This window comes from Cynocephalus volans, chromosome 9, assembly GCF_027409185.1.
Source record: "Cynocephalus volans isolate mCynVol1 chromosome 9, mCynVol1.pri, whole genome shotgun sequence".
NCBI lineage: Eukaryota > Metazoa > Chordata > Mammalia > Dermoptera > Cynocephalidae > Cynocephalus > Cynocephalus volans.
The window spans coordinates 12,953,244-12,976,067 of record NC_084468.1 but is presented as its reverse complement, the minus strand read 5'-3'; the positions used below and the strand labels follow the sequence as shown (position 1 = coordinate 12,976,067).

General features: G+C 39.3%; 1 protein-coding gene and 1 pseudogene across 1 annotated transcript in view; one reads left to right on the top strand and one right to left on the bottom strand.

The window, feature by feature from the left end:
* BST1 (bone marrow stromal cell antigen 1) overlaps positions 1 to 3,378 on the bottom strand; it is a 30,632-nt gene extending 27,254 nt beyond the window's left edge. The window contains exons 1-2 of the mRNA XM_063107420.1: positions 3,068 to 3,378; positions 1,832 to 1,958 (exon numbers count right to left, since the gene is read on the bottom strand). Coding sequence (XP_062963490.1) covers positions 1,832 to 1,958; positions 3,068 to 3,378 — 438 coding nt within the window. The remainder of the gene's footprint in view (positions 1 to 1,831; positions 1,959 to 3,067) is intronic.
* A 1,835-nt stretch (positions 3,379 to 5,213) lies between these two features.
* On the top strand, positions 5,214 to 9,697 carry LOC134385667 (leucine-rich PPR motif-containing protein, mitochondrial-like; annotated as a pseudogene).
* The last annotated feature ends 13,127 nt before the right edge of the window (positions 9,698 to 22,824 follow it).

Genomic DNA, 22,824 nt, shown 5'->3' with positions numbered 1-22,824 from the left:
TCGACTAGCACCAAATCTATGTGAAAGAAGAACAAAAATTATGTTTCTCCTTTTTACTGACAGGAAGGCAGCAAGTTTCAAAATACAACATATACTTAAAAATCATGTTTTTAGTCTGTTATATCTTTAAAACTCACAGTTTTATTTACCTGCCTTTACAAATAACACACAATGGAAAAATCAGGTTAAGAATGATTGTCAAAGAAATAAAAATATCTAACTTTTTAAAACTCAAGGTACTGTGCTAACCAAGAATTTCATATGGATTTTCTCATTTATTTTATTTTATTAGTCCTTAGAGTACAGACAGAATTTAGACATGTGGTTTTCTTAAAGAAAGTGGTACTGAATAAAATAAATATAATCTTTAAAAAAAATTATTTATTTATTACGAATATTCATGAGATACAAAGCTGATTGTCACCCCTCATTCCCATGATATGAGGGCCAGGTTCATACCGGGGGCATACCCATTACCAGAAATAACTTTTGTACCCCATGTACCCACCCAATTTTCCTCAAAACTCCCTACTCCTTCCCCTCTCTCCCTGACTCCAATTTGTAGCCCTAGGAATGTTCCCTCCCACTGTTGGATCACGGCACTACTGTGGTCTTTCTTTCCTGCCTTCCTTTCTCTCTTAGCTCCCACATATGAGTGAGCACATGCGGTATTTATCCCTCTGTGCTTTCCTTGTTTCACTCAACATAAGTTTCTCCAGGTTCATCCATGTTGTTGCAAATGGGAGTATTTCATTCTTTTTCATGGCAGAGTAGTATTCCATCGTGTATATACACCACAGTTTCCTTATCCAATCATCTATTGATGGACATTTACGTTGGTTCCATATCTTGGCTATTGTAAACAGAGCTGCAATAAACATGGGAGTTCAGGTATCTATTCGACATGATGATTTCCATTCCTCTGGATATATACCCAGAAGTGGGATTGCTAGATCATATGAAATATCTATCTGTAGTTGTTTGAGAAACCTCCAAATTGTTTTCCAAAGTGGTTGTACTAATTTACAGTCCCACAAACAGTGCAGGAGTGTTCCCTTCTCTCCACATCCTCACCAGCATTTGTTATTCACCATCTTTTTGATTATAGCCAGTCTAACTGGAGTGACGTGGTATCTCAATGTGGTTTCCCAGACAAACAAAAGTTGTGGGAGTTCACCACCACACAACCAGCCCTGCAAGAAATTCTCAAAGGAGTCATTCATCTGGAATCTGGATAAATATAATCTTAAAACCATTAAAAAGAGAGATTGATGGGCCGACCCCGTGGCGCACTTGGGAGAGTGCGGCGCTAGGAGTGCAGCAGTGCTCCTGCCGCGGGTTCGGATCCTATATAAGGATGGCCGGTGTGCTCACGGTGTGGCCAGTCACAAAAAGACAAAAAAAAAAAAAAAAAAAAAAAAAGAGAGAGATTGACCTCCTGGGAGGATACTGAGTTTGAGTGTTTTCTGAATTACTCAAGATGCAGGCCATTGGGCCAGTTAGGATGGAGGTTATTCAGAATTGGCCAGATGTGGAGGCCAAGTGTGAAAGATATAGTCATGTCCTGATGTCCTCGTGGTGGCTCCTGCACTGTCTTGCTGACTTGGGAAATTTCCTTCTCCACATAACTGAGCAGGAGACCCAGGATCACGGTTGGAGACAAAGCTCCTCTCCCACCAGAGAGCTTGGTATGCATGTTGTGAGCTTATTGCTTGATGTTTCAGTAAAACTGCAGGATGCTGGGGGCAGCTAATCGCACACCTGGCCTGTGCACCATCTCTCTCTAGAGAGACAGAGAGTGAGATTTTACCAGAGATGGTCGTAGAGTTACCTTGTCTCTGGGAAGGGAGTGCCTGGAGAGGTTAATAAAAAGGTCATAGTCCGAGGGAAGTACAGAACAGGGATCCTTGTCCAGCCCCACTTTAAAGGCTTCCCAAATGGCTGTGCAGTTCTTGTCCCTGTGCAAAAGTACAAGTTAAAACACACACACACACACATATTATGATGTGATAGAAAGTATTTCCCTTTCTCTAAAGGCTTTACAAACTATTTTGTCATATATTGACTCTGCAGAACTAGGCATACAAAAAAGACAACAAATTGTCATGGTTCAGGCAATGGATTTAGAAATCTGGTATTGCCAAGTGTCTCTCAGAAGGTGCAGCACAAATTTCTCAGGGCTAAGGAATGTAGGCTTGCCCCAGGCTCGCAGAGACAAGCTAGAAGGTGACAATTCCAATAAACTATGCAGCATCCCAGCTTCAGGTGCCCCTTCATGTAGACATGAGGATGGAGCCAGGCCAGCTGTCCAGGTCCATGTGAGGCTCAGGAACAAGGTTGGGGGTGGGGGGGGGGAGGCAGGACTTGTGAAGTCAGGAGGGAACAGCACCCAGTGTTGGGAAGGGCTTCTCCGTCCTGGTGAGGCACAGAGTATGCCCTCGGGTGCAGCCCTGCTCCTGAGGTCCATGCTGGCTTCCAGAAAACATTTCCCACCGTATTTGTAACTTTTTATTTCTCATGCTGGCTGTTGGGTAATGCTGTTTGTTATCCTCTGCTCTTTTTTAACTTCCTGAAATGTGTCACAATAAAAAAACAAAAACAAAAAAACCAAAAAAAACTGACGCTTAAGAAAGGGATATTATGAAAACGGGAAAGAGTGGGCCCAACGAAGGAACAAAACTTAGTAGGAAGCACAATGCTGGCAAGAAAGACCCAGACTTTACTTCTGGATTAGAGGGTCTGAAATCTGAATTCCCAAAGGACCTGGGCTCAAGGAATTGCAGCCGGAGACCACATGCTGGGATCTGAGGGATCCGGCTAAGCCTGCGCTGGCTGGCAGTGGGTTGTCATCCAAACTCACCTCTACTTAACCTCACCTTTAGACGGACCCCCGCCCCCTTCACACGCACACGCGCACGCGTACCCCTCGCCTCTAGACCCCGCACAGTGCACCTGTCACCTGTAGATTCCCCACCCCTACGGCCCCTCTCACCTCTAAGTCTGCCGGCCCCGCACAGACACACCTGTCACCTGCAGACCCTCTAATGCCCCCAGCCGCGGCGCTCACCGGGACTCGGGGCTCAGCAGCGTGATGTACTCCGCGCAGCGGCCCAGGACGATGCTCTGCAGGTGCGGGCTGGTGCCCTCCCCGCGCCACCGCGCGCCGGCAGCGCCCGTCGCCAGCAGCAGCAGCAGCAGCGGCGGCGGCGGCGGCGGCGGCAGCCACGACGGCGCGCACCCCCGGACCGCCATCGAGAGGCCTGCGGTCCCTCCAGCGTCGTGCCTGCTCCACGCGCTTCCCCTCCTCCCGGCAAGGCTGCCCCCTCGAGCCGAAGCGGGGCAGGACTCTCGCCCTAACGCCACCACCCGCGCTGTCATTCTGTCCCCCTTTCTTCTTCAGTTCTGAGACTGAGCTTGGGACATCAGCAGGGAAAGGAACTATTTCGCTCGTGGCTAATCTTGGCCGGAGTCCCCGAGGAGGGAGCCCCAAAGAAGTGAGGTTGGAAAATGGGTATTGAGAGTTGAGTCACCAGGAGGGAAGAATTTTCTGGCTCCAAACGCTGACCGCTTTGGCAGACGCCCTCATTCCACTACCCAAGAAGCACACAAACTAGTATTGATTGAGTTGTTGTTATGTGCCAAGCACCCTGCAGGCGTAATATTCTCTTACTTTTCACAACACTCTCCTAGCTAGGTTTATAATTATCCCCATTTTAACAGATAATTAAACTCAGGGAAGTGAAGTAACTGTCAGAGGTCACAGTCTCCCTTCCTCAGAGATGATCAACTTGGAGAACCGAGATTAACAGAATTCCACGTGGAGCGCCAAGTCCACAGTTCTTATGATAAGGTTAGCTGTGGACTCTGAGAGCCTGGCAAGCGACTGATGAATGCTGGGGCAGGCAGGGAGGGTAGGTTTCCATAACATTTTACTTGAATCTCTTTTTTTTCCTATCCAAAATCTACATTCTCCTGTCCAGCCCTTCCTTCAGTCAACTCCACTTTCCAGAGATAAGCATTTTCAACAGTTTTTTTTTTTTTTTTTGCCCCCTGGTATTTACTTCCATGTTTATAAACAACTCACCTGCATGCTGTTTCTTAATGTTTCTGTTTTGGGTATTATTCTTTGACTTCCTAGTATGGAAAAGAAGATTTTGGCTTTAACACCCCACCCCCCACCCCCAGGTATCCTTCTGTACCCTTTATCCTCCCAATGTAGTTATATCACAGCTTTAAATCAATTATCAGCATTTGCATTATTATGACCTTGTGAATGTTATTCATGGCATTCTATGATTATGTTTCCTTTGTTGTAAATCTGTTTACCCTAGAGGTAATAATTGCCCCCCAACACACACTTAAATTCTTTGTTTTCTTGGTATTCTATGTACAGTTATCATTATGGTCCAACTCTCTGTAAGACGTGTAAATCTCTCAATGCATTCAAAAGCATCAGTCAATATTTCAGGTGGTGTGTGTGATTTCTCTCCCTCAAACATTCTTTCTAGAGCTGTCCAACTTCCTGTCCCAATCTGAGGGGTTGTTCTCTCAGTTTACTGTCTATTTGTCATCCTGCTACCCCCCCCTCCATGTCTCCTGAGTTGGATGCCCTATTTCCTAGATCTCATGTCAATGATGTGGCAGGACATCCTTCTTTTTTTAAAAGAAAAAACAACTTTTTAAAATATTTTAAATTGAGGTAAAATATACTTAACATAAACATCATTGTAACCATTTTAAGTGTGTATAGCGTTTTACTAGTGCTTGGGGAGTACAAAGATTACTCAGTCACACAGAAGGCTCTTTGAAGAGGCATGTGACTCATGGATTCCCTCGACCTTCTCAGCAGAAGCCAAATATAGATGCAATTAGAAAAGATCTGTGGAGCAGTCTCTCTTTTTATTTTATTTTATTTTATCAATATACAAAGTAGTTGATTTTCGTGTCCCTTTACTGATTCCTCTCTCTCCCCTCCCTCTCCCCCTCCCACCTATCAACATCATATCTGTTCACTTGTCTTAACAAGTTCAAGGAATTGTGATTGTTGTGCCTTCTTCAGTCTCTCTTCTAATGGAGTAAATCCTTGTGACCCACAAAGTTTTTGAAAATGTTATACCAATAGAAGCATTGTCGAGTTGGACTAAAAGGGACAGTGAGAGGATGAAATGAAAGAAGGCTGTTGGGCTCCCAAAATTCTATAGGCAGGAAACAGGATGATAAAACCACTCAGTAGACGTGTGCTATTCTTCATAAGAAAGGATGGCTCCTGCACCACCCTATATCTGCCTGCTGCTTACATTGGAGGGCTACTGAGCCAAGCCAGGTTATATGCCATTGCTGCTGAAAAAAAGAATGATCTTCAAGAGGAGTATGCTTCTTCTCCTAGAAGGAATGCCAATCAATTTGACTGAGCTCTAATGAGATTAGATAATTTTGTCTGAAGAACTGGCTGCATCCCAAAGATACTTCTAGAAAAAGTCTTTGATAGTACATACCCCTCAGGGAGCCCAGGTGATAATCAAGCCTTGCTTCTACTGTGCAGCTGTGGATCTCTCTTGGTTGAACTAAAGCTTGAAAAAAGAACAAAATTTGCTCATAGCATGGGAGACGAACTTCAGAAATTGGGTACTGTGTATGATGTGTCACTACAATGCATTACTTAAAAGCCTATCTTCAAAATAAACATAAATTCTCACCAACTGATTTCCTGCCAAACATTCAGCCAAACTAAGTAACATACCAGAGGTTCATTGCTGCTTATTGTAATGTAGGAGATATTGAAGGTGTCAGCAAGATTCTTGGATTTATGAAAACTAAGGATCTTCCCATCACCGAAGTAGTATTCAGTGCCCTTGTTACAGGGCATGCAAGAGCTGGAGATATGGAAAATGCAGGAAATACTCTCACAGTGATGAAAGAGGCTGGAATTGAGCCTGGTCCACACACTTACCTAGCATTACTGAATTCATATGCTGAGAAGGGCAACACCGACCATGTTAAGTAGACTCTGGAGAAGGTGGAGAAGTCTGATCTTTATCTTATGGACTGTGATTTATTGCAAATTATCTTTAGCTTCAGTGAAGCTGGGTATCCTCAGTATGTCTCAGAAATTTTGGAAAAAATTACATGTGAAAGAAGATATATTCCAGATGCTATGAACCTCATTTTGCTTTTGGTCACTGAAAAATTGGAAGATACAGCATTGCAAATTTTATCAACACATCCTTTATCAAGGGAAGACGATCTGAGTAACTTTAGCAGGTTCTTTTTACTACACTGTGTGACTATGAAAATGCCTGCAGAGAAACTGACAGAGTACTGTAGGAAGTTAAAAGAAGTCCAAATGCACTCATCTGCTTTGCAGTGCACACTTCATTGTGCTTTGCTAACCAATAAAACAGATTTGGCAAAAGCTCTAATGAAGACTGTGAATGAAGAAGAATTTCCTGTCAGAACTCACTACTTTTGGCCATTGCTAGTTGAACATCAGAAGGAGAAAAACATTCAAAGTAAAATTGACATCCTCAAAGCAATGCATAAAATGGGAGTACATCCTGATCAGGAGACATTTGTAAATTCTGTTTCCATCCTTTGATAGTGTATGTGCTATTCTGCAGGAAAATGTATGTTTACCTGAAAGTAATATATTTTCTCAAGCTGAATTGAGAAGTGAAGCAGTAAATGGGAACTTAGACTATATTTGATCATTTTTGGAATCAAATACATTGCCTTTCTCATTTAATTTTTTGAGAGGCAGCCTAATTCTAGGATTTAGGAGGTTTCTGAATATAAATCTTTGGAGCAAGATAATAGAATTCATGTACAAGGGTGGATGTTATTGCTAGGAGCCTCCAGGACCAACAGAAGCTGTTGGCTATTTTCTTTACAACTTGATTGACAGCATGAGTAACTCAGAGGTATAGGCCAAGGAGGAGCATTTGAGACAATACTTCCATCAGCTGAAGGAGATGAATGTAAAAATTCCTGAAAATATCTACAGAGACATTTGTAATCTACTGGATAGCTACCATGTTCCCGAATCAATTAAGGATGTTAGTAGGTTGGCTGAAAGAGAGAAGAGACTCTCAAAAACTGTGCAACTTACATCATCTGATTTGGAGTCTACACTTGAAAAGCTAAAAGCTGCTAATCAACCTCTAGGGGATTTCCTAAAGCAACTCATTTCAATGCTTTGTTCAGAAGAGAATATGCAAACAGCCCTTGATCTGAAAGCAAAATATGGATTGGATATGGTTGTCGTGGCTATGCAGCTTGCATAAATCTGTGTTGTCAACATGATAATGTAGAAAATGCCTCGCATAGCTTGAATAAATCTGTTGTCTACATGATAATGTAGAAGATGCATTGTAGAAGAAACAAGAATTTGACAGTTTAGATTCATCTGCTGTCCTTGACACCAACAAGTATGTAGGCCACGTAAAAGTACTGGGAAAGCATGGCAAGCTCCAAGGTGCTATTGACATTCTAAAGGAGATGAAAGAGAAGGATGTTCTTATCAAAAAATGCAACAGTCTTGTCCTTTTTGCATATCCTAAATGGCACAGCTTTAAGAGGTGAAATTGAAGCAGTAAAAGAGTAGCATGAAGCCCTTGTGACTCTAGGGTTAGCAAAACCATTCACCAACATAAGTTCCCCATTGGTCACTATATACCTGGAAAAAGATGACTCATCTGTTGCTCTTGAAGTCACCATTGGCTGCTATGAAAAGTATAAAATATTACCAAATATTCTTGATGTCTATGTAAACTGATAGAGAAAGACTAGACTGATCTTAATTCAGAAAGCACCAGACTTTGTCAGACAAGAACAAGGTGAAATGACAGTGCTCTACGATCGATCTCTTCTTTGCCTTACTACAAACAGGAAATTACAAAGACCAAGAAGATCATTGAGACTTCAGACATTGGAGCCTGACTTATAAGACTTCAGTGGTTTTGTGATAGTATTACAAGTGACCAGGTGAAAACCCTAAGAAAATTAGTGGAGCTGACACAGAAGCGATTTGAATGTGATAGAGACCGGCCGTAGTATAGTCTGCTAAAACTGTAGAAAATAAACAGTGACAGGCAAAGAGCTGATGCTATCTAGAATAAAATGCAAGAAGAAAATGTTATTCCTCGTGAGAAGGCATTAAGATTATTAGTGGAAATCCTTAGAAACAGTAATCAGGACATTCCATTTGATGTACTTGAGTTGTGGTATGAAGATGAAAAATATTCCCTGAATTCTCCATCACCCTCAACTGTAGAAACTAAGTTCCGGAAAGATGTGCTGAATGCCTGCCAATGGAAGAAAAACAAAGGTGTGTTTAATATTTTCCTGAAAGCACAACAGCAAAATGTTGTGTTTAGCAGTGAAGCTTATAGCAGTCTTATAAAATTACTATTGTCAAAGGAGAGTCTTACACAAGCTGTGCAAGTGAAAGATTTTGCTGTGACCCACATCAAGGGCTTCACACTGAACATGGTGCCAAGAGCCTCCTCATCATAATGCAAGTTAGGCGGGATTATTTGAAAGAGGCTCTAACAATGCTAAAAACAGCCTTAGATCTGGAGCTGACCCCTTCTAGGGTAGCAGTGATGTGCCTTATCCAGGCATTTGCCTTGAAGGGTGATCTACAAAGCATAGAAGCTATTCAGATGATAAATGGACTCGAAAACTCCATTGGACTTTGAAATATGGCTTTCATCAATAGCATTGCACTGGCACAAATAAAAAACAATAACATAGTTGTTGCCATAGAAAACATTGAAAATTTGCTTACTTCAGGGAATCAAACTGTGGAACCCCAATACTTTGGTTTGGTATACATATTCAGAAAAGTAATAGAGGGCCGAGCTCGTGGCGCACTCGGTAGAGTGCTGCTGCGCTGGGAGCGCGGTGACGCTCCCGCCGCGGGTTCGGATCCTATATAGGAATGACCGGTGCACTCACTGGCTGAGTGCCGGTCACGGAAAAAAAAAAAAAAAAGAAAAGTAATAGAGAAGTTTGAATCAGCAGTTGAAAAAAATAAGCATCATTGCAGAGAAACTGGCCAATCGGTTTGTAGTTTACAGACTTGTCACTGATCTTTTCCTTCAGCTTATGGATGCAGGCAAGGTGGATGGTGCCAGAGCTGTCCTGCAGAGATGTGGTAGAATTGCTGAACAAACCCCAATTTTGTTGGTATGCTGTGTTAGGAGTTCTCCGAAACCTTCCCTTCAGGAAAGACAACTCTGAAATCTTTGTTAGAATTGATTCCTGGGGGCCGGCCTGTGGCTCACTCGGGAGAGTGTGGTGCTGATAACACCAAGGCCACAGGTTCGGATCCTATATAGGGATGGCCGGTTTGCTCACTGGCTGAGCATGGTGCTGACAACACCAAGTCAAGGGTTAAGATCCCCTTACTGGTCATCTTTTAAAAAAAAAAAGAAAAAAAAGAATTGATTCCTGAGTTAATTGGAAAGGATGAAGCATACACTTCCGTCATGAAAAGCTATGTCGTGGACCAAGATGTCCCATCTGCTTAAGTACTATATGAGCATTTGACTGCAAAGAATGTAAAATTGAATGACCTGTTTCTAAAGTGTTATGCATTTTTGCTGAAGAATGTTGGAGTCTGTCCCTTTCACTGAGTCCCCTAAAAACTGAGTTTTATGCAAAGCAGCTAAAGGAATCAAAGGAAAACCCTTTGTGAGATAAGAAGGCTTTACTTTGTTTTGAGTGTATCTGTGATTCTAAGAGTCATTTTAAAAATGTATTTGAGAAGGGGGGAAAAAGGAAGGATGGCTCTGAGGGTGAAACCACAGGTACAGAGGGCAGAGACAGTAGCTATGCAAATTATTTCCAGGATTTGAAACCTAAAGGAGTTTACCTAGTTGGACTTTGAAAGTGATCAGCTGATTACTCCTTTTTACCTTTTATTTTCTCCCTTTTGGATTTTTTGTTTTTAATTCAATTTTATTTGTTTTTGTGGGGTACAGTGTGTTGTTTCAATACATGCATATCTTGCACGATTCACTTAGGGTAGATAGCAGTTTTGTCCCCATTACTTCACCTTTAATCTTCCTATTTTCTCCCTTTTTGAATAGGAATGTTTATGACTTTTACCCTATGCCTGTGCCACAAGTTTGGGCGTATAGAACTTGCTCTCTAGTTTCATAGGTCCAAAGATGGAGAATATTGACCCAGAATGGATTATACCCAGAGCTGCATCCATACATAATTTAGAGGATTTAGATAAGAGATTTGGGACTTCTTAGCTGATGAGACTTAACGATGAGATTTTGGACTTGAGTTAACTCTGTAATGGGTTGAAACTTTTGGGGACCTTGGGATGGGTCAAAGTATTTCTCCTGTGAGATGGATATCTTTAGAGGCCAGAGCACGTTTTATGGTAGGCTAAATAATGTCCACTCCCCACCCCTAAGATGTCTACACATGCTATCCCTGAAACCTATGAATATGTTACCTTACATGATAACAGATTTCGCAGAAACGACATATGTATATTTACAGAAAAACACAAGGCTTCGGGATCATAGACACAATTTATTACAGCAAAAACAGCAGCCAGAGCAGCATCATGTGTCAGTTTCCCATGCTCCAATTCCCACAGTGTAATATAAGGGCCAGGTGTTACCTCTGCATGAAGCGGGTTGCACAACAGAGCCCCAAATTTTACGAGACTCTATCCTTTTATGAGGCTGCAGGCATGTCTGCTCATCTTCCCCTCCAGACAGATATTATTCTTGGAAAGTAAGCAAGTCTCTGGGGAGGGAAAAGAGAAGGTGTTTTCTTTACTTCTCTGGGATGTCTATAGGGAAAGACATGTCTCTAGTTTCCCTATTCTGGGAATACATTAACTTGGATGCAAATACCTTCATTCTGAGGATCCAGACTGTGCAGAAATGTGAACTATTCACAGAGAATTATTTTCAAAGTTTATTCCAAGCATCAAAGAGGAAAAAATTTATATTAACTTCAATAAAATAGAAAATCCAAAATATCAAATATTACATTAAGGCTAGGTGTGGTAGCATATGGAAAGGAATTGCTACCCCATATGACTTTTAAAGAGAAAGACGATACCAAAAACATCACCTGTGGGGACAGGGAGTATGCAAAGAGAGGCACAAGTTGAAATTAGTCTGAGGAAGATATATTACACAATATAAGTTACTTAATCATCAGCAACGTGAGGAAGCAAAATCAATAAATGACATTTTTGGATGTTTGTAGAAGTCATCTGACAAAATGAGATTTTAAGAAGTAAAAAAGGCAAAGAAATTTGCCACACATTTAATAACTATTCCTGGGAATATGACTGCAAACTACCAATGTTAGATATCATTGATTCATTTGTCCTTTATCAAATATATAGGGTACCCACTTACTATGTATCATGCAAATGGACACGATCTCTGCTCCTACAGAGCATTCATTCCAGGGTGGCAGAATGCCAGAGACAGTAATCAAATACATAATTACAAATTGTACACTACAAAGAAAACAAAGAAATAAAAGTAATGGAGAAATTACTCTAAGGTGGTAAGGAAAGACCTCTTTAGGGAAGTAACATTTGTTTTAAGAATTTAAAATAGTAGCCAGAGTGAGTCTTTTAAAATCTAATTTAGATCATGTCTCTCCTCTACTTAAACCCTTCAATAGCTCTCTGTTTTACTGACAAAAGCCAGAGATCCTATAATGGTCATAATTTGGTCCCTTAATACTTCCCTGACATATAGCCCTTATTATCTTCTAAATATTATAAAGCTCATTTATTATGTTTATTGTCTCTCTCTCTCTCCTGGTCAGGATATAAGCTCCACTAGGGAATAATCTTTGTTTTGTTCACTTTTGTACTCCTAATGTCTCTATAGAGTAGTTCCTGGCCTCTGACAGTTCATTAAATATTTGTTCAATAAACATAAAAATCACATGATCTTATTAATACTTAAATATAACAAAATTAAAACACAACAAAGGCATCACATACAATGTTATATTAACATTTAAATATAACATAGCAAAATGTTACAATATAAGAAATACATAAATAAAGACTAGGTAAGATTTTATTTAATGTGATGGGTGTGCGTGCCTGTTCATAAGTTCATTCCAGTCTGGAACACAGGAAGACAATGCCACCCGCATATCTGCTGCACCGTCCAACCCATTTCTTTTCTTTGTTTTTAACTGGGTTAGGACTGAAAACCCTTGTTCACACAAACTAGTTGTTGTGAATGGTAGTAACAGCAGGACACTCTTTCTACTTAGCAAAGGGAAGTCTTCCTTTATCTTAATCCAAAATGCTGATAAACTTAAGGTCTCATAATCATTCTTCAATATATATGAAGAACTAAGCTGCAGTAATTCATTCTCTTCTTCAGGCACCAAGTTTAAATCATTTATTGATTCAGGGTTTTGAAAAGCAAAGGGATCTTTTACCCAACTGTTTTCCCTTAATGTTTCAAATTTCTCTTCTGGAAAGAAATGGTTAAAAGTTTGAGATAGAGAAGTGAGATGTAACAATATCTCTAATTTTATTTCTTTCAAAATGCTTTCATTAATAATATTCTCTTCAATATGTTGCAAAAATCTTGGAAACATGTAGTAGCTAGGACGATTACTTTTAAGCCTTGCTTGCCATAACAGCAACGTCTTTCGGAATCCTTGAATACGTTCGGCATATTGGAATATATCACTGTTTTTCCCCTGTAATTTTAAACTCAGTTCATTAAGAATGCCAAAAATATCAGTTAAATATGCCAGTTTCGTTACCCAAATATCATCTTCCAAAATATTTGCCAAATGAGATTTTTTTTCAATGAGAAAAATGTGAATCTCATTCCTGAGTTCATACACCCTGCTTAATATTTTCCCTTGAGGCAACCAACGAACTTTGGTATGATAAAGTAAGTGAGTATGATTAGTCCCAATCTCTGAACAAAATGTTTCAAGAAGTCGGCTATTCAGTGAACTTCCTTTAATAAAATTAACAACTTTCACTGCATTTTTCAATACTTCCATGAGATTCTGTGGAATTTCTCTGGTTGCTAAAGCTTCACGATGTATAAAACAATGATTCCATACAACACCATTATTAGTAACTTCTAGCAATTTTTTAATTACTCTGCCATGTTTTCCAGTTATGCTTGCTGTTCCGTCACTTGTAATTCCTTTACAGTTTTTCCAGTTTAATTTATATTGGCCAATAATGAGCTTTTCTAATTCTGTAAAAATATCTAATCCACTTAGGTGTGAGGTTAAATTTAAAAAACACAACAAATCCTCCAAAAAATCATCTTGCCATACATATCTGACATAAACCATAAGTGTTACGCAGCTTTCAAAATTAGTGTTTTCATCAAGCTGGATTGCAAAATCTATACCAGACTGTAACCGAGTAATGAGCATTGTTTCTAAATGTTCTGCAATAGTACAAATTCGAAGAGAGATTGTTTTATCACTGGGTATAGTTTTTAATTTATCAGCTGATTTATCATCAAAAATTGTACGCACCATATCCAAACATGCTGGAAGAATAATTTTTTCAGCAGCTGTGTGAGCCATCTTTTCTTTTGCCACACGATATGCAACTAAATACGATGATAATAAGGCTTTCTCACTAACAGTAGCAGAACAACTAAGAAATTGTGTTGATAATCTTATGTCTTTTTTCTTTCTCTGAAAATATTCAAGAGGCTTATCAATAAGTTCAGCATGCTGAGTTTCTAAGTGCCTTTTTAATTTTGAAGGTTTTAAGCTTTCATTAGCAAGAATATTATTACAAATAACACACTGAGGTCTGTCATTTTCAAAGGGTTTTTCACATTTGATAAAACCGTATTTTAAGTAATCTTCATTATAACGTCTTGCACTTACTCTTTTCTTTTTGAAATGTGGCTCGAATGAAGTTGAAATATGCAGATTAGAGTCAATATTTTTCTCAATATTGTTACTATTCACACTTTCAGATCCAACAGCTGAATTTGAACAAGCTTCTGTATATTTCATTTCATTATTCCTCTTTCTTTTAATAAAGAAATGATCCATCTTAACAGCAATTTATTCCAGTTTGATTAAAAAATATATATAGATAGCCTAATCTTTCCAAAAAATGCAAAGTTTGCAGCTGAATCTCAATTGGACATCTCAGACTTCACATCTAGTTGCAAGTCATGATAACATAAAACTAGACTGCACAACATTAATCTTGCTATTATGAAAACTAAACAAGACACCAGTGTGTAAATGACTGAAAACCTTTTCTTGGCCAATATATATTCTATTCATCATATCCCCTCCATCAAATACCCTTCTCACTTATTGAAACTGACCTCAGTATTCCCTAAAATGTGCATAATTCAGGCAAAGGATCGATGCAAGCACTCTGGTATATTTTATTTCATTTTTAAAAAATGTTCATTGTGACTCACAGAATTGATTACATGACTCACTAATGGGTCACACACATAGTGTGAAAAACAGATATAGATACATTTTGAGCCCTTTGCTGTGCTGGTGGCTTAAGTATGTTTGCTTGCTGATGAAAGAAACTAGCTGATCTGATAGATTGTTGGCTTGTACTTTAACTTCTTCAACTGATAGGAACATATCTTACATTTTCATTCTTGATACTTTTTGATGGCAACAGATTTTAAAAGTGCCAGTTATGGTCTGATCTGCTGAGGACTCAATGGTTGGAGCTGATGATATATTTTTACGGAACTTTCTTGGAATGCATCCTTTACCTGGGAATAAGACCAGAGACATGACATTAAAACATCACAATACAGAGCAATATTACTGCCAGCTGTGGGGAAAGGGGAAACTTTATGATATCCAAGATCATGGGGTAGTGAAGCAAAAAGCCTATAGCTCTTCTCATCACTGTCTTATATGGGCTTAGGTCTATTTCTGCAAGGTAAATCACCTCAGTCAAGAATGGTAAATAAAAAAATGATGTCAGTAAAACCCGGAAGTGTGCATTGGGAGTTGCAAAGTACATTAACAAAGTTGAACATGGCAAACCATGGATGAGCTCATTTACCATATATACTTTCTCTTAGCTTGGCCATGCCTGTCTTGAAAGTACTTACTGCATTTCTCTCTTTGATCTTAGTGTATTCGGGTCTTATCACCACAACACAGCAGTTTCAATACTTTCTTACCCAGCTTTCCATCAAGTTATCTCACTTTGGTGGGGGGAGGGTGTAAAGTCTTATATTTACTGTAGTGTTTATTTATTAGGAATTCAACATGTTTTAACTATGTTAATACTTTTGTTAGGACTGTTTGTATTAATTATATTTTCTTATTTTCTGCTCTGGCATCTGGGTGAGGCCTCACCAACTAAGGAGGTACTGCCCTTCCAATGGTCAGCTAATTCCTGTGCAAACTAACCAACCCAGAACCCTCCTCCTCTTTGGGTTTTTACACTCCTGGCCAATATTCCTCTGCCCTAATCATCCCAGGGCCAGGTATCAGGCCACTAGGGATAGATTTCATGCCCAAGCCAGCTGAAATTTTCAAACTAAACCTGCTTAAGCCTGCTTACCCTGCTTTGCCCATTCCTTTCTAAGAAAACCAAATAAAGGCTTTCATGCAGTTTCTGTTGTGCTTCCACTGCATACTAACTGAGCCTGGTGCTTCCCAGTGTGGCACCCCTGCATGGTATAGGATGTGGTACCTCCTGTTTCTAGGGATTTGTGAATATAAAAACTTCTTTCTTCATGACAGCCATTCTCATGTCTGCATATCTTACCATACCTGATCGAAACAAATCCTGGGTAAATTTGTAAACATCCTTATTTTGTGTTATTGCTCTGGTTACAAAGTTGTATAGTTTGGCCCTAACCCTCTTTTCCCCTTAAGCTTTGTTATTTTTTAAAACAAATTTTGCAAACCATGAATTCTTCTAGAAAGTCACAGTGTTAAATGCTTTAACTACGGTTAAGTAGCTAGAGATCTACTGTATATGGTACCTGGTTGTACTTTAAAAGGTGTGCATCTGGGAGAGAATTCAGAACCTAGTAGATGCCTTTGACTTAATCTTGGTTAGATGTTTCTTTGAAAGGTGACACGTTTCAAATATTTAATCTTGGTCCGAAAGAGACAAAGCTTTTCTTTGGAAGTTTTACAAGGACATCAGTAGGACTAAGGAGTTTATGGCAGATGCCTCTTGGATGTCAGAGCATGGTGCACGTCATCAAAATATTAGACAAGAACTATACTGCTGGAAAAGCAATTGCATCTAGAACTCCTTTTAACGAATAAGAAGTCTGAAGCAATTCACAGTAGCCTTAGGTAGTCTGAATCAGATATACAGCTGATCTAAAAAGATGAAAAAGGATATTTACTCTCTTCCTCCCATAGTTAAAAGTTCCAATACAGATGTTCACCTGTTTTTAATGTCTCATCCCCTCCCCTCCCCCAACTCTCAAACTACAATTTTGTCCTTCTGCCACTTCTCCCCAGATATTTTACAGATATTTACCTTATATAGCTAAAGAAAAATGGTGCTAAATAAAACATGCTACAAAGTCTTTTGTTAACCCTCCTATTTCTCTATTTGTCTTTTAAAGGAGCCTTCATAGGAAGCCAGAGGAGTTTTGGGGGATAGGTTAAAACCTGAGCTTCTGGCCTAACCATAAATTCTGGAACTTTAATTTAAACAGAGACATGCTCCATTAGAACTCAATGTAAATCAGAGCATATACATTCCAGAACATGAGCAAGTATACCAGTGTGATTCTGTAACCCAGATGGGTTCTGCTGGGACAAGTCCCTTCTGGTCAAAACCTTAAGGACTTATGTATACACTGATGCCTAAGATTTGTGCACTGAGGTTGCCTGTTGTGGATATAAGATCACATTTCATTTTGGTTTTTTTGTTGTCGTTGGTTTTATGTGTGTATTTTATTTTTTTAATTTTTACTTTGTATGGCCACATTTCAGAGCAATAAAGCTCTTTATTAGGCTGTTCATCAAGTTAGCTTTACTTAGGAGACAATTCCAATTAAGGTGACCAAATACTTAGAATAGAAAGTCTCTTATAGGGCCGAGCCCGTGGCGCACTCGGGAGAGTGCGGCACTGGGAGCGCAGCGACGCTCCCGCCGCGGGTTCGGATCCTATATAGGAATGGCCGGTGCACTCGCTGGCTGAGTACCGGTCATGTAAAAGACAAAAAAAAAAAAAAAAAAGTCTCTTGTATACCAAGGTGCATTAAGATGGTCAGGTGATATGATTTTAGATTAGTGATTTTCCACTATTAAATCTTTTTTATCTACCTGTTCCTAGAATGCTTGTTATATGGTGGGCACTCAACAACTGTATTTGAAAGAACAAATGAGAAAATGAATGACACCTGTAGTAAACTGTACACCATACATTCTATTTTTATCATCGTCAGTGAAAAATAAGTTACCAAACTATATTTGGACAATATAAGACAGAGTCTAGTAAAACATTCTTTGAAACAGGATCATCAAAGATATCCTATTTCAAAATAAACTGCTTTTAATGTTAAGAAGTAGTAGAAACAATGGTCCTATAAAAATGTATATGCAAACTATAGATTTAGTACATAAAGCTTAAGACCTAAATCCACTGAAAATAAGAAACTCACTAAAACACCCCCAAAACTGTATCTTATTTATATTATTATATTTATAGGTCACTATTCTTTTAGACAGAAGCAACTGTCTTTTAATCATACTTTTCTTTCATATTTTTACTATTACCATTTCAACCCAATCCACCTTGAAAGTTTATATCTGGTTATGCTTCAGTTACTGTTGTATTATAAAAGTATTCCTAAAGGGCTTGCTCTCCCTCCTAAATCAGACAATTCACCACTGTGATAGCTGAGGCAGTGTATTAGGGTACAGACCTGGTAGATGTGGTCATGAAAGCATGGGGAAGTCCTTTTTTAACTGAAACAGGATGCCAAATATCAACTAGGTGGAAGGCAGGAGTAAAAAATGTTGCATGTTTGACAGAATGAAATAATTGTTTAGAAATATGGTAATAAGAATGGATTAGGAAAATGTTAGGATTTTAAATGAGAGCATAGTTGTCTTATATTGCTTAATGCAATGATAATTATTAATACAATGCTTGATAGGTAGTCTTTAATTCCCTGCCACTAGTCTTCTACAACCTAAGATATATCTCTAGGATGCAATGAATATCATCTAAAAATACAGCTCTGATCAGTTTCCTCATGATTCAAAAGAATTTAATGGTTCTGAGCTAGTATAAACTCCTCAGGATAATATCCTTTACATCTAAGCCTCATCTTATCTTTCTAGGCTTCTCCTTCATCACATTATCTCCAGACGTTTGACATTTTCAGCTCTATAACTATGGAACTTCTTGAGCTATTTTATGCACTTTCAGGCCCGTGCTTTCATTCTGACTAGCATTCCTTTTGCCTGGAATACTCTTTTCACTTTCTTAGTCATATGAAATCCTATTCATTCTTTATGATTTAGGTCAAATGCTACAGCATTCATCCATTCAACTAACATTTAAATACCTAAAATGTGTCAAACACTGGAGATACATAACAAGAAAATGCATAGTGATATATCACTACAGCAGTATACCTGTTCAGCTGTTATGATGAACTAGAGTTACGTAACACTGACAAATCTTTAAAACAACGTTAAGTAAACAAGCTAGCTGCAAAAGGATCTATACATTACTGACGGTTAGAATAATGCAAACCAGCACTGTATATGTTATTAAAATTAAAACATAAAGGTACTTGGGAGAGTGGTTACCCCCAGCAAGAGGAAAAGAATAGAATGGGGTAGAGCTGACAATTACTTATATATTTATTTCTCCAGTTGGGTGGTGAGTACACATGTATTATAGTTTTTTTCTACCTTTTGGCTGTCTAAAACATTCTATTTTTGAAAAGGATTTGTGCCTTCCTGAAGGCAATGCAAATCTGTCATGGAACCACTAATTTAAAATTACCTTCCATCTCTTGTACTTCCCTGTGTTTCTCCTATTTTCCTTACGCACACATTAGTACACTAGGCCTTAAGGGTAGGAAATTCCAGGTACCAGCTTCAGGTAGATCAGATTGGGTAATCTTCCTCCGAGCAAATTCCTGACCGATTCCCTCCCGTTCTCCGGGGACCCAACTAGGACTTCAAAGAACTTCGACCTCACCTCCTCAGCCCATGCTGCAATATCTCCCCTCAAACCCCGATTACTGCCGCATCCTCCCAGTAGACCTCTCAATACGTCCCCTGAGCAGAACCAGAACGTGCCTCCCCGCCACGAACCCTGCAATGTGTTGCTTCAGCGGACCCCGGTCCCCTCCCATCAGAGACTGCTTTCCTTCCTTCTCACCTCTCGCCAGGCCCAGCACCGCGACTCTCACGTCCGGCCGGTGGGGCTGCAATCCAATTCGCCCCCCATTGCCTCCTCAGCATCACTTACCCGCCTCACTTGAAAAACCCCACGTCCGGCCGGAGTAGGGCTGAATCGGCTCTCTGCGCATGCGCAAAACCCTGTTTTGGGGGCGGGGGAATGATTCTGTTTGACCTCCCGGCGCTCTCGCGGCAGTCTCGCGGTATTTGCTTCTCTCGCGGGAGTCGTTTGAACGCTCTGGCGGTAACCACACCCTGTGCGCTCCGAGGCCCGCTCGGGGGAGTCTGAGGAGACTCTGGGGAAGTCCGTTTGCGGCGCTGGGGCTGTCTGCATCCGAGCGCGGATAGGGTTCGTCCCGGCGCCATTAAGGAGGCCGTTCGCCTGGCGCAGCAGCCGCACCAGCACCAGGCGAGGCTGGCGGTGGCGCTGAGCCGCATCCACGGCAGGGTAAGCGCGGCCGGCCCCGCGGCCCCCCGCCTCGGCCTCTGCCGCCGCCCCTCGCCCTCCCTTGGCGCAGCTAGGACACCAGTTGTTACACTCCAAAGTAATGTGGACAGTCTTCAGACAAGAATTATAGAGAAGTTTGGACTTTAGTATCATTTTCACCTTGTCTACTTTTGTTTAGAGAACCGTATCGTATTTAATAATCATAGTAGTCCTGTGAGTATTTTTAGGTTCGCAGGTCATTGATTTTTATGCACTTTAAAAATATTTAAATACAAAACACATTTCTTGATCATTAACAAAATAAGTGCATGTTTGTTACAAACCAACTGTTTTTCTGGTTAGTACATTTATCGTCTTTTATTCTGATTTAATTTAAGATACAGAAAGTGTTAGGTACAGAAGCTTGAATTTCAACTTTGAGACTTTGTGTGCCATTGCCAGCATTTCTTTTCCTCAAGCCACTAATTTCTTTATTGGTGGGATTACACAGACAGGTTTTCAAAAAATTTTGCTTCTCCCACTGGATTTTTTAAACTTTTTTGATTAGCGAATATTTATTTTGCATGGCTCAAAGAATCACTTCTTCCCTAGTCCCCATCCAATCCTGTTGCTGATAGTCTTCTACAGGTAACCAATTTTAATTAGTTTCTTGTTTACCCTTCCAGTCTTCATGCATATGCAAGCAAATAAGAATATTTTCTGCTTTGTTGTGTACTTCCCCCCCCCCCAACATTAATTCTGGATATTCCTCATCAGCATTTAATTAAACTTGAGTATTCGTTTTTTTCTGTTACATATTCCATTTTGTAGATATATTCCAATTTATAGTCATTCCTCTACAGACAGACGCTTGACTTGTATTGTTTCTAGTCTTTAGATAATAGAAACAGTGCTTCAGTGAATATATATCATTTCCTACATTTGCAGAGGTAACTGACAGATTCTCAAAACAGAATTGCTGGATCAAAGAAGAAATGTATTTGTAAATGTGATAAATATTGACAGTTGCCCTTCATAGAGTGGTCCATTCTGTATTCCTGATTCAGCAGAGAATGAGAGTTTGTTTGTTTGTTTGTTTTTGGAGGGGATTTGGTAACAATAGGAAGATAATTGGCAGGATGTTTTCTAATAGATGAGAAAATTTGTAAGTAAAATCCTGAAAAGTTTGGAACTATGAGTTAGAATGATAAAGGGTGTATCAAAAAGAAACTGCTGTCTGATGTAAGAAGGCTTAATTTAAAAATTCAGTGTTGAATTGGGATCAGTGTTTTTTCTTTTACTAAATTGTACCTTTGCAACATTTCTCTGAATGGATTCAGGGTTATTTAGAAAAATCTAAAGAATCTTTTCTGATCAAAATCTGTGCTGCCTTGCTCCATGACAAAAGTAATTCAACAATCGAAGAAATAAGAGTATAAAGATTTGACAGTCATAGGATGGTGCTGGAGACAGACTTTTATCAGTGTTTCTGTGAAGGATTTGTTTTATATTTCTGGTGATCAAATAAAACAGTTTCTCAAGAGCCATTTGTTACTTAATCTCAAATAAGCCATGATGGTCTGTAAATATGAACCAGCAGTAGATTGAGAAACAGAATTTGCAGCAGTTTATTACTTTATTTCACCAAACAAAAGGAAGATGAGAAAAATTAAGACAGTGACATTTTGAGTAAATTTAGTTATTTTACTTTCTTCTTGAAGCTCTTCTAGAAATTTTATCAATTTTTTTTTTTTTTTTTTTTTTGACAGCTGGCCAGTATGGGGATCTGAACCTGTGACCTTGGTGTTATAAGACTGTACTCTAACCAACTGATCTAACTGGCCAGACTTGTCAATTTTTATTGGCATTAACAGTGGGTATGTGTATCATTTAAAAAATTTCTGGGTTAAAAACTTGCAGGGTTTGTATAATTGTAGAAGAAAAAATGTCTGGGAATTTAAAATACACAAGAGGTTTTCAAAAAGTTCATGGAAAGATTTGCATATCTTTTAACTACTTTTCCATGAATTTTTGAAATACTCTTGTATATATAAATATCTGTCATATTGAAGTGACCTTATAAATATTTTTTCTGTAGGGTAAAATAATAAAATTATAATTGAGAACTGATTTATTAGATTACGCTAGCTTTAATTTTTAAAAAAATTATAAGAAACCAGTTTCAGGTAAATATATTTAAATGAGTGGGTAAATAGTTTTAGCCAAATGTATGTAAATGAGTGCTCTATGTAGGAAGGAAGGCAAAAGACAATATATATATATATTTTTCCCCACAAATTATTGTGTTCTTATATTTGGCAAATATTTCTGACAAGGGTTGAGAGTAAATAAAATGTATATTTAGTATATGTATGTTATCTTACCAAGAAGGGTCTGTCATCCACTGCCCACATATCTAAGAAATATCTCATGCTAAAGTTTGCAGAATTAAAGATTAGTATTTATTTGAATGCCATTTAAAGGAGCCCATGATAGGCAAGGGAGCTTTTAAGACCCCGGGCTCCCTGATAGCTTAGAAGCACAAGCATTTATAGAGCAAAATCATGAGTGGGGGTCCTGGGAGTTGTGTGCGAATCTGATTGGTCAGTGGTGAGGTCTGGCATCTTAACCGATATTTTCCATGGTGCCTTAGTGTCTATGTAATGTGTGCTTCAAAACAGGTTTGTATTTGTTTGTTATCTGCAAAGACAACTGGAGATTGGCATTACAGATGTTATCCTAAGCCATAAGGCATTTATTTAAGGAACAAACGTTCTGACCTTAAAATCAGGTCTTAGCCTAAGGAGCAAACATTCTGACCTCCAAATCAAGTCGTAGCCTAAGGAACTTTGTTGAATCAACTCTACTCTTACTATTGTTACTTCTAAAAATTCAGCCCATTCTGCCTGGTCAAGCAGTTTTTCTTTAGCTTTCCCTGTTCCTCCCCAGAATTGGGGTCAGGGGGATAGTTAAGAGAGATTGGGGTTTGTTTCCAGTTTCACCTA